This window comes from Eulemur rufifrons, chromosome 5 (genome assembly GCF_041146395.1).
Source record: "Eulemur rufifrons isolate Redbay chromosome 5, OSU_ERuf_1, whole genome shotgun sequence".
Lineage (NCBI taxonomy): Eukaryota > Metazoa > Chordata > Mammalia > Primates > Lemuridae > Eulemur > Eulemur rufifrons.
Genome location: NC_090987.1, coordinates 40,150,528 through 40,168,888, shown reverse-complemented (window position 1 = coordinate 40,168,888; position 18,361 = coordinate 40,150,528). Strand labels below are relative to the sequence as shown.

The 18,361-nt window shown below is 40.7% G+C and overlaps 1 protein-coding gene across 2 annotated transcripts in view; it reads left to right on the top strand.

The window, feature by feature from the left end:
* The first annotated feature begins 1,503 nt into the window (after positions 1-1,503).
* LAMA3 (laminin subunit alpha 3) overlaps positions 1,504-18,361 on the top strand; it is a 229,945-nt gene continuing 213,087 nt past the window's right edge. For both annotated transcript variants that reach the window (XM_069468520.1, XM_069468519.1), the window contains exon 1: positions 1,504-1,806. In XM_069468520.1, coding sequence (XP_069324621.1) covers positions 1,504-1,806 — 303 coding nt within the window. The remainder of the gene's footprint in view (positions 1,807-18,361) is intronic.

Here is an 18,361-nt window from a genome sequence, read left to right as displayed (position 1 = left end):
CTATCCTGGGCACCTTGCATTTCCACATGAATTTTAGGATCAGCTTGTCAATTTCTGCAAAAAAAGAAAATAAATAAAAAGTAAGCTGGGATTTTTATAGGGATTGTGTTGAACCTGTAGGTTACTTTGGGGAATATTGGTATCTTCACAATATTGTCTCCCTATCCATGAACATGGATGTCTTTCCATTTATTTAGGTCTTTTAAAATTTCTTTTCTTTTTTCTTTTTCTTTTTTTTTTTTTGAGACAGAGTCTTGCTCTGTTGCCCAGGCTAGAGTGAGTGCCGTGGCATCAGCCTAGCTCACAGCAACCTCAAACTCCTGGGCTCAAGCAATCCTCCTGCCTCAGCCTCCCGAGTACCTGGGACTACAGACATGCACCACCATGCCTGGCTAATATTTTCTATATATTTTAGTTGTTTTGGCTAATTTCTTTCTATTTTTAGTAGAGATGAGGGTCTCGCTCTTGCTCAGGCTGGTCTCGAACTCCTGAGCTCAAACAATCTGCCCGCCTCGGCCTCCCAGAGTGCTAGGATTACAGGCATGAGCCACCGAGCCCGGCCTTTAAAATTTCTTTCAAAGATGTTTTGCAGTTTTATTGTATAAATATAATATTTCACTCCTTTAAGTGCTAAGAGGGCTTATGTGGGATCTGTTCTGGCAAGAGGTGTTCTGCATACAAGACCAAGCCTCAGCCTTGGCCTTCTCTATCCCGAGGCCAGCAAGACAGATGGAATAATTCCCTCCATATCTCTTACTTAGTTTACCTGTAAAATTTAGCAGATTAGGCAACTAAAGGATTTCCTCCAAGGTATCTTTCCAGGTTGGCAAACTACAACTTGCACTATTGGCTGTCTTTTAAATGTTCCACCACTCCCAACTCCCTGGCTCAGTATATGGCTACAGTGCCACAGAGATCATAGGTGCACGATGTTGGGGTCAATAATTGTCTGGGAAGCCATGCCTTGGATGTAAGTTCTGCAGATAGTAGAAGTTTGCTATCTCTCCTAAATTTGCTGCAAGCCTCCTTCCCTCTTAGGTCAGTAGCTGGCTTTTCTGGCTTTGGTCTGAGACCCTGAGTATCTGGAGAGGAGAACGATCTGATTTCTGCCCTGGCGTTGAGAAGGTCGGGCGGTCCCGGCCCCCAGCTCGGGCCGCCTGGGTGGGAGCCCGGGAACGCCTATCCCCTTCTCCGCCCGCGAAGTTTGCCACGCGCCTGCAGAGACGGCGTCTGCTGGCGCGAGGCTGGGCGCTGTCAGTTCCTGATCCGGCGCGTGCCCGCTCCCGCCGCGGCAGGTTCCAGAGCAGAGAAGCCGCCCCCACGCCTCCGGCTCCCCGCGCGTGGAGCAAGGGGCGCGGCTCCGGCACCGCCCACACCCGGGGCTACGCTCGCTCCTGGCACTGCAGGTCTAGGGGACGAGGGCCGAGAGCGGCGGCCGTCCGGACGGCAGTGCCACCGAGCCCCTCCGCGGGCGGCCCAGGCGGGAGGACCCTGCGCCGCGGGATGGCGGCGGCCGCGCGCGCTCGGGGCTGGGCACCGCGGCCCGTCCCGCCGCCACCGCCGCCGCCGCTACTGCTGCTGCTGCTGCTGCTACTGTTACCCGACTGCCGTGCGACAGCTTGGGTCCCGGGGGCCCCGGCCGGGCTCAGCCTGCACCCTCCCTACTTCAACCTGGCCCAGGCGGCGAGGATTTGGGCCACTGCCACCTGCGGGGAGCGCGGGCCCAGCGGCGGGAGGCCCCGGCCAGAGCTCTACTGCAAGTTAGTGGGGGGTCCCATGGCCCCGGGCAGCGGCCACACCATCCAGGTGAGTCCTAGGAGAGAGCAGGGTGGGGGGCGCCGACTCCTTCCCGCGCGGGCCCGCCACCCAGGGCCCTTTCCTCATGCGCGCTAGTGGCTGCCCCCAGCCCCGCGCGGCCCAGCGACCCCGGGAGCGACCCTGGGGGACGGAGCGCTGCCCTGGCACGGCGCCGCCCGAGGCGGGGACGGGTGCAGCACGCGAGCTGAATGAAGGCTGTGTCAGGTTAGGGCACGCAGAGGAGCAAGTGCGAAGCTGCGCTCCCAGGATGCGTGCGGCTGTCGGCTGTCGGCCCTGCCCGCCTCCGTCCCTCGGGTCGCGTCCCGGCTAGGCCGTGAGTCCACCCAGGCTTCAGGGTCGCCTCCTGCCAGACCTTTCATCTCCCTGACCTTATTCGGAGAAGTTGGTAGCAGTTACCTTCTGTGGTGTATTTTAAGAGAGAACTTTGAGGTTTTGACAGTAGTATCACTCTGATGTCACCGAAAAGATTCACTTTACCCCACTGCCTGAAGTGCCATCATCCAGTCGTGAGGGCGAATGAGACCTTAAGGGGACAGAGATACAAATGGTTTTGTGAGTCTCACCGGCCGGCCGTTGCCGCTTAAGCAGCACCTCGCGGTGGGCAGGGCGCTTACACACCCGCACACCAGCGCTGGGAGGCGGTCGGGGAGGAGGTTAAGAAACGTGCCTACTTTATTAGGTGCGGCTGCAGAATTTGAATCCAGTCCTGCCTTAAGATCCTCTACACTTAAACCATAATTGCCTCCCTCTTCTGGAAAGTATTGTTGAGGAATAGGAAGTGTTGCCGGAAGAGGGAGTAATTTTGGAGTTTGGGTCCAAAAGTGCAAGATTATCGCTGGACATCTAGGTTAGTGTTTTAGAAATTCTTATGACTGTGCACTGCCATAAATGACAAGTTGTTGAACATGTAGTGCCATATATGCTTATTTATTTATAAATTATATGCATGTGTTACCGCATTAATATATCGTGCATATTATAAACATGCAAAAAGAAATTAAAAAGATAAAATAACATTGATGAAAATATTTTTAATTTTCTTTACTGGTCTCCAAATAATTTTGCTTTCTGTATTTTGTGATTGTGTATAACTATTTATAAATATACAATATACAGATGTAATTATGTGTATAATTATTTTTGACAAGTTTAGCACTTATGATACAACTAAGTTGATTTTATATTAATAGTTGATTTTAATATTATTGTCATGGCTGAAAAGATAACCAAAAAATATGTGGATTGAAATGGAAGCACCGCATTGACTACTGAGTTCCAGAACCAGCTGCATAATTTATGCAGTACAGTGCAAAATGGAAATAGGGAGTCCTTGTTAAAAAATTATTAAAAATTTCAAGATGGTGCCAGCAGGGCATTAAACTAAATGAGGGGTACTTCTAGAGTGTGGGGTCCCATGTGACTGCACAGGTCTCATGCTGTCTGAGCTCTCTACATCATGGTACACATATCTCTGTTCCATCCTTCAGTTATTCTAAAACTTTTAGAAGTAGAAACTTGGCCAGTAATTGTTCACTTTTCAAGTTGTATTCAGCACTTCCTAGTAGGAAGGTGTTGCATTTTAATGTTTTAAACAATAGATTCAATACTCATTTCAAGTCTTCTTTTGGAAAATGTTAAGATGTGTTAGAAAATTCAGTTTCCATGTTTTTAAAATGTGCAAATATGAGTATTTTTAGAGTTACATATTTCTATCTTTTCAGCAACAAAAAATGGAAACATTTCCAAACATGTATTTTTCAAAACTCTCTTTTTCAGTATTTGCTTTTACACACATTGTTAAAACAACACCTTTACTTTGATAGGACAGAGTAAGTGCCATTATTGTTCTGTAAATACCTATCGGGTAGTATATTACTGGTGGCCACTTGTCATCCCAGCAAAAGTCAGCAAATTTGGAATTTTTGTGAAAAAAAACCAAAACCCATATAACTAATCTTTATGTTTAAAAGATCTTTTAAGTATTTTACCATGAAATAACAGTGAGCTCTGTGTGGTCAAAAGAATTTCATGGTCGCTTCCCATTTCAATATAGGTTGTGACTTTTCTGCTGTTTAGGAGCATAGAATCCACATGTCCACTTAACCTGGCACATGCAAACTGCCATGTGTCATGGTGAGATGATAGCCTGGTGGCACCTCCCTTGGAGGCACACTCTGGGAGGGGTGGGGAATCTGCGGCCTTCTGATTTCAAGATTGTTCTTTTTTAAGCACCAAAGGAGGCAAGAAAAGCTTCCTCTTTCTCTACTGGACCCCTTTTAATAAAAGGATTTGTTCTGTAAAATTTGGATTCAGTCAAAGGGCTGCGCTCAAGGATCCAGAAGGCCACATGTGACCCCAGGGCCACAGGTTCCCCGCCCCTGCTTGGAGACTTGTTACCAGCTGATTTGTGGGCTGGGTGAAAGCCCCTAAGTCAATTTGTGTATTAAATATTAGCAACATGAAATTTCTTCATTTTTAAAGTAAAATAAGGATAAACAGAAGCTTTAATATTTCCTTCCTGCACCCCACCGCATCGCCTGGCACACCCAGCTTTGGAGAGAACTGTTCTAATCACGGTAGAGTTGAAGGAAGGTCTCAAAAAGATCTTCAGCTGTCTCCTCTCCCCCAGATGTGCCCAGGGAGACATGACCCTCCTCAACTGGTGTTTTTATTGAGTGTTCATAGGTTGACACTACTGTTCTGGAGGCCCAGAAAAATCATGTTTCCTGTTCTAATTGAGTTTCCAATGCAGGTCATTAAACACAAGCTCCTGGTCCTCGATGGAGTAGGAAGTAACTTTAATGAGTCACTTAGCAGACTGTTTCCCTAGGCCAAGGTGTAGCCTGCAGAAAGAGAATGCTATCCGGTATTACGTCTTATTCTCCCCTCAAAACATGAGGTGAACAAAAGCCCTGCTGCATAGTGCTGTCTGCTTTCATAGCTGAGAGCTGGGGAAGGTGTACTAATTGCTGATGTGAGGGAATCATGTCAGGGCTGACAAGGGGAAGCTGAGTTCCAGAGGCTGGAATATTAGTCGCTCATTCTAGCCCAGTGTTGGCAGCAGCTTGAACACATTTGCCTTTCAGAAAAGAGAGAGATGGTGAGTGTCAGATGGGAGAAGGAAGAGAGATTATGATTATTAATTTGTTTATATCTGAGTCATGATTATCTTGAATCTGCCCATGTATAGCACAAGATAGGAAATAGAGAAGAGTTAACTAAAATAGTTCTATTCCATTGAGCTTTCTAAAAATAAAACTTTGGGGCCAGCCAGGATTTAGAATTTTAGGCCAAGAGGATTTTGCAAAAAATAAATAAATAAATAAATAAATAAAGGTCATCTTAGAATAAAACCTGGTTTTACGGTAGTGATTTTTTGTTTTGTTTTGTTTTTGAAATCTATAACAACAATGCTGATATTGGAATGGTAGCATGTGTCAAAAGGCAGGACATTTAGAAAGTCTGAATTTTGTTTGTTGTGTGAAAATGTTCATTGTAGTTTCTCTGGACTTAAGATTCATTTTAAAAGATTTTTTTATACTTGTTACTGCTCAGACGTTAAGTTTTTTGGTGTCTGAGGGTTCTGTGATTCAGGGATCCTGTGTGTGTTGTTCACAGTTGTATCCTCAGTGCTTAGCACAAAACCTGGAACAGTGTAGGTGCTCAGGAAATGTTCAATGAGGGGATGGTGGAGTGAAGATATGGTTAAAGGTTGTAAAGCAGTTAATGTGCAGGGTAAACCTGAGAAATACACCAATTAATTCTATTCTATCGAAAAGTAATTGCAGCTGAAATATGTCACACTTTGTGCTTTCATTTTCAATGTTTACTTACCTGTGGAATCTAAAGATATTACTTATTAAGACATCAGATAGAGGTGATGATAAAATGGAAATAAAAGGCTGTCTTGAAAATAGAACCTTGTTTAGTTTAGCTTAGGGTAAACACTATACTCATAAGGGATGAAATACACATATTCACCAAATGTGTGATCTTAATTTTGTACATTGACAGTTCAACACCCCTTTTATACATTCCTTCATTTATGTATAGGAAAGTGTGTTTAATCTGAATGATATTGATAGAGAAATGCACACACATGAGTGAAAGTGTTTGCTATAAGCCACAAAGCAGTCTCAGTTGTGTGTTTGTGTACCTTGGACTAATGGCCATAAACAGGAAACTCAACTTCACTAATGCTTTGTTTATAGAACTATTGTGAAGGAAAATCATTTGTTAGCTTCAATGAGGGCCTTTTCCTTTGTGAAATTGAGGTGAAAATCCCGAGTGAGAGCTGGGAAATCTAAGACAGAATCTCATATGTTGATTGATATATTTTTGACGATTATTAATGATAGGTTCTTTTGAGCCTTCAGACAAATGACTACAGTCAGCGATTTAAAGGTGAATGATTCTTTTTGAAAAGTGACTTTCCTCAGGCTGGGTGTAGTGGCTCATGCCTCTAATGCCAGCACTTTGGGAGAGTGAGGTGGGAGGACTGCTTGAAGCCAGGAGTTCGAGACCAGCCTGGGCAACATAGTGAAACCCCGTCTCAACAAAAAATGAAAAAGTTAGCCAGGCATGGTGGCGCTTACCTATAGTCCCAGACACTTGGGGGTCTGAGGTGGTAAGATGGCCTGAGCCCAGGAGTTTGAGGCTTCAGGGAGCTATGATCATGCCACTGCACTCCAGCCTGGGCAGCAAAGTGAGACCCTGTCTCCAGAAAAAAAAAAAAAAGAGGTTTTGCTAATAGTTTTTCCATGTTTGTGGACATTAGCCAAAGTTCAGTAATAGAAGCTTATGTACAAAACATTTGGAGAAGACAAACAAAAGTGTTTTCCTTTGGAGAGCCAAGTTCAGCCACTAGCTAAGAAGCAGGGTTCCATATACCAGACTTTAAGAAATTTAAAATTGTTCCTCAATAAATCACAGATTACTTGAGCTCATGGACGTTTAGGGTTGCTGGTGAACAGTTGGGACTGCAAGTGTTCAATCTTTGAATTAAAAGATTTTGCTTTATGCTCTGAATTACTATTGTCATTGAGGATCTGGATCATTTAATGTGACAGAAAGAAAAATACAGGCAGAGAGAAAGGAGAGTATAAAATGTTATCATTATTTCCAGCTCTTTACTTGTAAGAAGACTGTATCTAAACCATTCTAGAAAGATAACTCTGTGTTGCACATCTTTAGTATACATGTTAATATGAAAACTACATGTTTTCTTCACATCTTTTACCAAAACTATCAAAGCATGTGAGTCAATTTTCTTATTGAGACATAACTTAAATATTAATACCATAAAATATATCCATTGTATTAATTCAAAAATTTTTAGTAAATTTATAGATTTGAGCAGCTATCACTAGAATCCAGTCTTAGAACATTTCCTTTAGCCTCAAAACGTTTCTCATGCCTGTTGTACTCACTCCTGAAATCTGTTGCCATCCCCAGGCAACCACTGGTCTGCTTTTGTTGCTATAGATTTGCCTTTTCTGGCAATCTCCTATAAATGGAATCATATGATACGTGATCTTTTGTGTCTGGTTTCTTTTATTAGCATAATGTTTTTAAGGCTTTTTCTTATTGTTGCATGATCAGTAGTTCATTTCTTTTTATTACTGAGTACTTTTCTATTGTATATACATACATCATTTTCTTTATCCATTCACCTAGTGAATTGTTTCTAGTTTTTCGATATTATAAATAAATAAATGTGAGTCTTTGTGTGGACATATGTTTTTGTTTCCTTGGGTAGATTCCTCGGAGTGGAATTGGTAGATTGTTTAAACATTTAAGAAGCTGCCCATTATAAAGTGGAGTATTGAAGTCCTGTCTGTTTCTACCTTTAATTCTTTCCATTTTTGCTTCATATATATTTGGGGCTCTGTTGTTTGGTGCATATATGTTGAAAATTATTATATCTTCTTGATAGGTTGATCTTATTGTCAATATGTAATGTCTTTCTTTGTCTCTTGTAACAGTTTTTGATTTGAAATTCATTTTATCTGATGTTAGTATATTCACCCTAGCTCTCTTTTGGTTACTATACTCATGAAATATCTTTTCCATTCTTCCACTTTCAGTTTGTTTGTGTCTTTGAATCCAAAATGAGTCTCTTGTGGACACCATATGTTTGGATCATGTCTTTAAAAATATCCATTCTGTAATCTCTGCCTTTTAAGTGGTGATTTTTAAAAAGTGATTACTGATAAGGAAGGACTTCTGTCATTTCACTATTTGTTTTCTATATACATGTCTTATTTTTTTATTTACTCAATTCTTCTATTGCTGTCTTCTTTTATGGTTTAATTGATTTTTCTAGTATACTATTTTGATTCCCTCCTCATTTCTTCGTATATTTTTTAGTTTCTTTTTAGTGATTATTCTGGGGATTCCAATTAGCATTATAAATTTATAACAATGCAGTTTAATTGATAACAGCTTAATTTCAATAACATTCTAAATTCTGCTCTTATACAACTGTTCTTACTCTTTATGTTATTATTGTTGCAAATTACATCTTTACACGTTGTCCATTATAAATTTATAATTATTGATATATACATGTCTTTTAAATCATGTAAAAAAAAGGAGTTGCAAACCAAAAATATAATAATATTGGCTTTTATATTTACCTATGCAGTTACCTGTACTGGTGTCCCTTATTTCTTAGTATGGCTTTGATTTACTGTCTAGCGTCCTTTCATTTCAGCCTAAAAGATTTCCTTTAACATTTCTTGTAGGGCAGTTCTACCAGCAATGAATTTCCCCAGCTTTAGTTTATTTGGGAATGTCTTAATTTCTCTCTAACTTTTGAAGGATAGTTTTACTGGGGATAGAATTGTTGACTGACAGTTTTTTCCTTTGAGCATTTTAAATATGTCATCTCGTAGCCTTTTGGCCTCCGTGGTTTTTAATGAAAAATAGGCCATCAGTCTTATTGTGGATTCCTCGTATGTGATGAATTGCTTTTTTCTTGCTGCTTTCAGTATTATCTCTGTCTTTTGATAGTTTGATTACAGTGTGTCTTTGTGTGGATCTCTTTGAGTTATCCTACTTAGATTTTGTGGAGCTTCTTGGATAGGTTTATGTCTTTCATCAATTTGGGAGTTTTCAGCCATTGTTTATTCACATATCCTTTCTTCCCTTTCTCTCTATCCTCTCTTTCTGGGACTCCCATATATGTATGTTGGTCTGCTTGATGACATCCCACAGATCCCTTAGGCTCTGTTTATTTTTCTTGGTTCTTTTTTTTTTTTCTGTTCTTCAGACTGGATAATTTCAATTGACCTATCTTCAAATTCTCTGGTTATAAGTTACTGTAGGTTTTTGAATAGAGTCCAGAGTTCTGAAAAAGTTGATTCTGACAGTTTTTTTCCCCCAGGTTACTTATTAATTCAGTTGAGGGATAGATCTTTGGGTTCCCTACTCCACAATTTTTTGTGATATCCCCACTTTTTTTTTTTTTGAGTGCTTACTTTCTGGGAATTTTAATTTTCTCTGTCCTGGCCCTGGAATCAACTAATTCTTCAGGGAGTTCTGGCTTCTTTTATTGAGTGTGGTGTTTGGAAACCAAGATATGGATGGATTGGTAGGTGTGCTCATTGTTATTATACTGGCGTATCATTGCTTCCAGGCCCTTTCAGTAGACAGAGCTAGGAATTATATGTATGTCTACTAACTCCTATATACACTCACATCTATATTAGAAGTGCAGTTGATTTTTGCATATTGATCTTTTACCCTGTGATCTTGCTATAATTTTTTGTAGACTCTTTAGGATTTTCTACATATGTGATTACATATGTTTTACTTCTTCCTTTCCAGTCTGTATGCCTTTAATTTATTTTTCTTTTAACTCATTCATTCATTCACAAATGCTTATTAATTGGCTATTATGTGCTGGGTGCCATGCTAGATGCTAAGGATGCAAAGAGTATTCAGACACAATCCTCTCTGTAGATGATTTTTAGCATTTTTTTCTTTCCTTTTTTTAACATAGAGATGGGGGGGTCTCGCTCTTGCTAGGGCTGGTCTCGAACTCCTGAGCTCAAGTGATTCTCCCACCTTGGCCTCCCAGAGTGCTAGGATTACAGGCATGAACCACTGCCCCCAGACAATTATTAGCCTTTTTAAGACCTAATTTTCTTAAAAGATCAGGGAAACTCCTATGATGGAAAATTTAGTATCACCACATTATATGTATTAGCAGACCATTCTCACTTAGTGGTGAAAAACTCAATCTGGCTCTGCAAATTGGACTTGCATTTAAATTCTAACACTGTCTGTTCTCTGACTTCGGCAAATTTTATAACCTCAGTTTTCCCATATATAAAATGGGATTAATAATAGTGCCTATCTTATAGTTTTACTGGAAGGATAAAAAGTACTTAGTACATTTCTTGGGTCATAGTGCTCACAAATGTTGAGTTTATTCATGGAGTGAAAAAATTTTTCTTGGATAAGACTTCTGGGCTGGGCATGGTGGCCCACACCTATAATTACAGCACTTTGGGAGCTTAAGGTGGGAAGATCACTTTAGGTCAGGAGTTTGAGACCAGCCTGGGCTGTTCTCTACAAAAGACCCTGTCTCTACAAAAAGTAAAAAAAATTATCTGGGCATGGTGATGAGCATCTGTAGTCCGAGCTACTTGGGAAGCTGGGGCAGAGGGATTGCTAGAGCCCAGGAGTTTGAGGTTGTAGTGAGCTATGATAATGCAACTGCACTCTAGCTGGGGTGACAGAGAGAGACCCTGTCTTAAAAAAAAAAAAAAAAGACTTTTAAAGTGGTAAGCTACAAAAATGGTTTGTCAAAATAATCATTTAAAATTGTTAAAGTCCTTTTAATAATGAAATGATGAAATGTATGGTGCATTATATACTGAACGTATTTGGCATGCTAAGTAAACTGTAGGCATAAAGACTTCTATAGCTTTCTATAGTATAGAAATGTTAAACTGTTTTGGTACTATGTTAATAACCAGTTTAGATATTATTTGTTTAATAGGGATGCTTTTTTGTCAGCTAAAATAACATTTTGGGAGGAGAGTTTAATTTCTAAGGTCAATTTAGGTGACAATAATACATTCTTCCAGATTATAAATTTGTTTCTGGTTGTGATTTAGGCACCTGTGTTTACTCTTGCTCAACATTCTGGAACCACTGGCCTAGTGAGGAAAAGATTTATTAAATGGTACCTCAGTGGTCTGAGTCCATGGGCTAAGTTAATGGCGCTGCCTATATTTGTGCTGTAGAGATGGATTCCTGGCCAAGGAGGTGAGTGCAGCCTGAAATCCCCCTTGGGCAGGGCTTCCTATGCTCAGAGGCAGGGAGCCTTTTTCTTCTTTGCAAAAAGGAACTGTTTGGATGAGCTAGCAGGGCACTGATTAGATGGCTCATGCCAGCAGGGTGGAAACTGCCCCGGGGAACACCAGCTCACCGAGTCCCATGTGTCCTGCCAGTTTCTCTGTGTCACAAGCATAGTGCATTTCCTCAGTGATTTTCTCATCCCAGAAGCTCAGAAAATGCATGCGGAACTAATAAATGGATACTAGCTAGAGGGACATATGGGTTTTAAGTGATTATTTATGCACATCTTAATTGTGAGAGGTGGAAAAAAGAAGCAATTGCTTCATTATTCTGAAGTTGCGCCATATGCTGCGCATACTATATACAGGAGTGACACCAAAGAAGGAGGACAGAATGGCGAGGAGGAGGAAGAGCCCAGTAAACAGGGGTCTTGCTCCTCTGTTTGCTGCAGGATGTTGATTTCACGTACGCTTACATAGCACTTGCTGATGCTTGGCACTGTTCTAAGGCACTTTACACATACTGACTTCTTACCATCACAATAATTTATGAATTTATTAGCATCCTCCTTTCACAGATGAGGAAACTGAAGCACAGAGAGGTTAAGTGAGCTGTGAGCCTTGGTGGCATCATCTGTACAGTAGGGATACCAGTACCTTTTAGTTCACAAGGTTATTCTGAGGATTACATGAGGTCAATCATAATGCACCTGGAACACAGTGTTTAATAAATGGCAAGTAACTCTAAATATTGTTGAGAAACCTATTTCAGTAAAAAAGTCAAAATAACAAGGCATTTATACAAAGTGATGGGGTGCAGTAGATTCAGAGAATGAGGCATAGTTGCCTGGGAAACCTCTTTTTGAGTGGAAAGAAATCATAATGAAGAAACATAGTGTGGCCAGAAGAATCACATTTTTTCTTTCCTCTCTGATTTAGCCATGATAAGCAAGAAAGGTTGGTACCTGAGAAGTCTCTAAAACCAGAGAGACTCTGTGCAGAGATGGGAGGGCTGAGTTGCGTGTGAGTGGTGCTTCCTGGCCAGAGCAGGCAGGTGGTCAGAAGTTAGGAGCTGAGAACTGGTTCTGGGGAGGCCCTGAGGGAGGAATGGAACAAGTAGATTTCCATTAGGGTAGAAAAAGCAAGTCTAGAATTAGACTGTGCTTTTTAATGGCTGAGCTTAGTGACACAGGTCTGCAATACCCCTTCCCCAGGTTAAAAATCACTATCACTAAATCACTAATTAACTTATAACCAATTATCTTCTAGTTTATGTTGTTTTATTTATTTATTTTTTAAAGAGATGGGTTCTTGCTCTGTCTTCCATGCTGGAGTGCTGTGGTGTGATCATAGCTCACTGCAGCCTCCAACTCCTGGCTCAACCGATCTTCCTGCCTCAGCCTCCCGAGTAGCTGGGACTACAGACGTGCACCACCACACCTGGCTGACTTTTAAAAAAACTTTTTAGAAGCAGGGTCTTACTATGAATCCAGGCTGGTCTCAAATTCCTGGCCTCAAGTGATTGGGATTACAGGTGTGAGCTACTGCACCTGGCCTCATTTTAGTTTATTAATTAAATCAACAAATATTAAGTGCCTACCCTATGCCACATACTGATCTAGATTTATAGTAGGGAACAAGGCTGACAAAGTCCCTGCCCTCAGGGCAGTTACAATCTGATAAAGAGGTTAATAAGAAAAGCAAATGATTAGTGATTCCTGCTGAGAAAGAAGAGAAATCATGTAGGTGGACAGAAACGGATGGTAGAGGTTAGCGCTGCTTCAGATGGAATTGTCAGTGAAGCCCTCTCTGAAAAGAGACTTAAGTCTGAGAGAAGCATGTTCCTGGGAGAGGGAACAGCATGTGCGAAGACCCTGAGGCAGGAACAGCCTTGGTGTGATTGAGAAACAGCAAGGGTCAGTGTGGGTCCAGTGCAGTGGAGTGAGGGGAAAATGTGAGGATATTTGTTTTAGGCACATTTGTTTGATCAATCCTGATGAGAATGATCTAGTAGAAGGAGGGGACTGAGAAGCAGGAGAGAGAGAGAGACAGAGAGAGAGAGAGAGAGAGTGTGTTTGGGTGAGTGTGTTGGGGCAGTGGAGCTTGGGAACACAGCTTCTCCCTAGCAACCGTAGGGAAGGCAGGTGTATGGGCACAGACGCAGGGAGGTTTGTGGATTAGGAAGATGAGCAAGTTAAGCAAATTCAAGAGATGAGGAGTGAGGAAAATGTGTGAAATAATTTCTAGGAGAGGGAAAGAGTGAATATAGTGAAACATTATCAATATAGAAAAAACACAGCTCTCAGTTGCCTCTGGATGGAGAAGCCTGAAAGCATCTCCCTTTACCTGGTTGTGTCTGACTCACAGGCAGGCGGTGCCCAGCAGGAGCACGTTCTCCAAGGTGCCAGCAGATGCAGCTGCTGCACCTGCTACTGCTGGCCTGCTGTTCTCCTCCTCCCCTCCTCCCTTTCTCCCTCTCCAGCGCCCCCTCTTGGAGTCATTCTTCCCTGCGTTCTATCTTGGCTCTGATGCTTAGACAAATTACTCTCCCTCTTTGTGCTTCTGTCTCCCTATCTATAAAAGGGTCCAATGCTGTGCCCACCTTATAGATTTGTCATGAAAATTAAGAGTTAGTGCATGTACAGTGCATGGTGCCATGTCCGGCACATGGGTATTTCCTTTTATAAAACTGTCTCAGTGTGTTTTTATTGAGTTGTGCACATAATATAAATACTATCATTTTTTAAGATTAAAAATGTTATTTTTGATTATTATAAGTGTATAATAGTTGTGTATCTTTATAGGGTACATGTGATGTTTTGATACAGGCATACAGTATGAATTCATCAAATCAGGGTAACTGGGGTATCCATCACCACAGGCATTTATCATTTCTTTGTGTTAGGAACATTCATTCCAATTCCACTCTTTTAGTTATTTTAAAGTATACCCTAACTTATTGTTGATTGTAGTCACTTTCTTGTGCTATCAAATATTGTTCATTCTATATTTTTGTACCCATTAACCATCTCACCTTTATCCCCTCTCCCCAATATCCTTCCCAGCCTGTTGTAACCATCATTCTACTCTCTGTTTCCAAGAGATCAATTGTTTTTAATATTTAGCTCCCACATATGAGTGAGAACATGCGAGATTTGTCTTTCTGTGCTTGGCTTACTTCACTTAACATAATGTTCTCCAGTTCCATCCATGTTGTTGCAAATGGCAGCATTTTATTCTTTTTGTGGCTATATAATATTCCAATGTGTATGTGTACCACGTTTCTTTATCCATTCATCTGTTGATGGACACTGAAGTTGATTCCATATCTTACCTATTGTGAATAGTGCTGCAATAAACATGGGAATGCAGATATCTTTTTGATGTACTGAATTCCTCTCCCTTAGATATATACCCAGCAGTGGGATTGCTGAATCATATGGTAGTTCTATTTTTAGTTTTTTGAGGAGCCTCCATGCTGTTCTCCATAGTGCTTGCACCAATTTACATTCCCACCAACAGTGTACGAGGGTTCCCCTTTCTCTACATCCTCGCCGGCATTTGTTATCGCCTGTCTTTTTGATAAAAACCATTTTAACTGGAGTGATATGAAACCTTGTTGTAGCCTTGATTTGCATTTCCCCGATGACTAAGGATGTTGAGCATTTTTCATATACCTCCTGGCCATTTGTATGTCTTCTTTTGAGAAATGTCTATTCACCGTAGCCTCCAGAACCTTAGTGAGTGATGGTAGGAGTAGAAGTTCATGGTAACATGAATGTGGTAGTTTGTGATGGGGCTGTTGATGGATGAATGTGGCTAAATGCTCATCTTGCCGGGTTTTCTGTGCCTGCTGTAAGGGCAGCCATCTGCACTTCTGCCAGACAGGGTTCTTTCCTGAGCTGGCCTCTTCCCACACATCTGGTAGTAGGCAGATATATGGAAAGTCACGTAATTCCTATTCCAGTGCTGCCTCACACTCCATCCAAATCAAAGTCAGGACTCTTTGATGTAGCTTGCAGAGCAGCTTGGTCAGGATGGGAGGTGTTCCTGGCCATGACATCACCAGACCCACATGCAGGTCCTGGTCCCCGCAGGTCCTAGTTGTGTGCATTGAGGTGAGGCACTTTACCTCTTTGAGACTTTGTTTCTTCATCTTTAAGTTTTGAATATTTTGATGTAAACAGAGTGCTGTAGAGATTAAACAGAGTGTGTGCCTCCCCTGGGCTCACCTGCCCCTGCGCTATCTTGGTTATGTGTAGTGGTTGAGTGACTTCTCTTGTCCCCCACTCACTCTCTTCAGGGGAGGATCCAACTCTTAGCCTTTGTTTGTTTTCACTCCAATTTCCAACATGGTGCTCTATGCATGGTAGACAATTTGGATAAGTTCAATAAATGAGTGAATGTTCAAACAATAAAACAAAAGTTATGTCAGGGAGCACTGCTATAATCAACCTCTGGTTTCTTAGAACAATACAGTGTTTATATTAATATTAAAATATTACAAATGAGAGGCTTTTTAGTAAAGAAGAACCAACAAAAAAGTGTTAGGAACTGGGAGAGACTATTTTTTTCCATTGTTCTGAAAAATTGTAAGTCAGTCTGTGGACCCCTTGGCAAATATTGGCTTATGCTCTGGAGACCATCAACTTTGGAGCTCACTCTGTCGTTTTTTTTGAACAACCCTATCCCCCTTCTTTCTAGGCCTTTCCATTACATTTTCTACTTCCCATATGACAAGGACACTGACAGCCTTGACACAATTCAGAGTGTGAGTCCCTTGTCCCATTTATCTTCCAATGTTCTCCTCTCTCGGTCTGGAATAGCGTCTGGTGCAGAGCGATGATCAGTATAGGTTTGTTGCATGGATGGATGAACAATTGAACACAGGGTGGAAGACTCTTCCTTCTTCTCTCTCTGCATCCCCCCTTCTATTAGTTTTAATCCTGCTTTTATTGTTTATGGTTGTTTAAAAAATATTGGACCCCAGTCTAGAGTTGGATTATGAATGAGTCATAACCCTCAGTTTATGACATGCTCCTATCATTGGTCCTTGCATGACTTGCTTTTATATATATATAAAATTCATATATATGTAAAATATATATAAATATATGTGTGCATGTATGGATTTTAAATAGCAACAATCATTCATGAACTTGCTACCAAAACCAAAAATAAAGCCTTGATACTAACCTATGTATAAGCATATTGTCCCCCAAACCCCATTCCCTCTGTCTCCTGTAATCTGAGGAAATTGTCATCCTGATTCCTTTATTATTCCTTTGCTTTCCTTTGTATATAGTTTTTATTACATCTATATGTATTTGTAAAAAGTAAGTGCTTTTCATTTTGGTTGCTCATAACTTTATAAAAAAGTATATTGTGCTCTTTTCACTTAATATTAGATTGCTAAGATTCATCTATATTGTTTCATTGTATATATTACTTTATTCATTATTGTTCATATATTTATTCATTGTGTGAATGTACAACTGTTTATTCATCTACTCTGCTGTGGCTGGGCAATTAGGTTATTTCCAGGATTTTGTTCATCTGAACAATGCTGCTATGAATATTCTTGAATATTATTATACCATGAAACTTGTGCAACAGTTTCCTTTTGGGTTATTAGCTTGGGAGTAGAATGCTATATCATAGGCAATGTGAATGTTTGGCTTTAGGAGATAATGCCAAAACAGTTTCCAAAGTTTTTATGCCAATTTGCACCCCTACCATATCTTTTCTAATGCTTGTTATCACTAAACTTTAAATTTGGGCCTATTGAATGGATATAAAATAGTATTGCATTGTGATCTGCCTTGATCACTAATGATAGTGAACATTTCTTTATTTTTATTTAAAAAATTTTTTTAGAGACAATGTCTCACTTTGTCACCCAGGCTGAAGTATAGTGGCGCAATCATAGCTCACTATAGCCTCGAGCTCCTGGACTTAAGCGATCCTCCCACCTTAGCCTCCAAAAGTGCTGGGATTACAGGGGTTAGCCACTGTGCCCTGCTGGTGAACATTTCTTGAAATGTTTATTGCCATATGTGTTTACTCTTATATTAAATGCCTCTTCTTACTTTTGCCCATTTTCCTGTTAAACTATTTATACTTTTCTTATTGATTTGTAGGAATTTGGTATATATATATCTGATTAGGAGTTTTTGATTTTATATTCTTTGTTCAGTTATTGATTCTTGTGTAACAAATTACCCCAAAACTTAGTGGCTTAAAACAACAACATTTTTCTTCCCTCATAATTCTATGGGTTGACTGGGCTCCGCTGAGTGGTTCTTCTGCTCTGTGTATTATCAGTTGGGGTAAGTCAGTTGCATTCGGCTGGTGGCAAGGATGAACTGGACTAACATATAAGGTGTCTCGGTGCTCTTTCATGTCCCCTCTCCAGTTGGTTATTTTGGGCTTTCTCATAGCATGGTGATTTCAGGGCAGTTGGACTTCTTACCTGGAGGCTGACTTGTAAGAGGGAGGAAGCAAAATCTTCCATTCCTCTTAAGGCCTGTGCTTGAATGTCCCAGAGTGACACTTCTACTACAACAAAGCAAATGATAAAGTTAATTTGAGTCAAGAGGAGAGACTAGCCTCAGGGCAAATAGCATGCACCTCTTGATGGCTGAAATGTTAGGCACAAAGAGAGAGAGAGAAGGAATTGATGGCAGCCATCATTGAAGACTATTTACCATTTGTATATTGTGAATATCTTCTAGTTTTAACTTTTCTTTTCACATTTTTAAGGTGTCTTTGATGAACTAAAAATCTTAATTTTAATATCGCCGAATTTATTCATCTCTTCTTTTGCAGTCAATGCTTTTTGTATCTGTTTAAGAAATCTTTCCTTGCTATGAGTTCTAAGAGGCATTCACCTTTGTTTTCTACTAAGAGATTTCGAAGTTTTATTTTTGACATTTAAGTCCTTAATTCTTCTGAATTCTTCTTAAGTCTTGTTTATGACTTGAGTAGGAATCTGATTTTATTATTTCAGTTGGATATAGAATAACCTTCCTTTTCCCGCTGATCTGACATACCACCTCTGTTATGTGCTAAGGCTTCCCAGATGCATGGGAGACTGTCTTGGGGATCGCTGTTCTGTCCCATAGGTCTGTTTGTCTCATCTTGCCCTAATTACAGTAGCTTCATAATTGGCCCTGAGTTTTTGAAGAGCAGGTTTCCTCCTCTCTGGTCTCCTTATTCACAATATCTTGGCT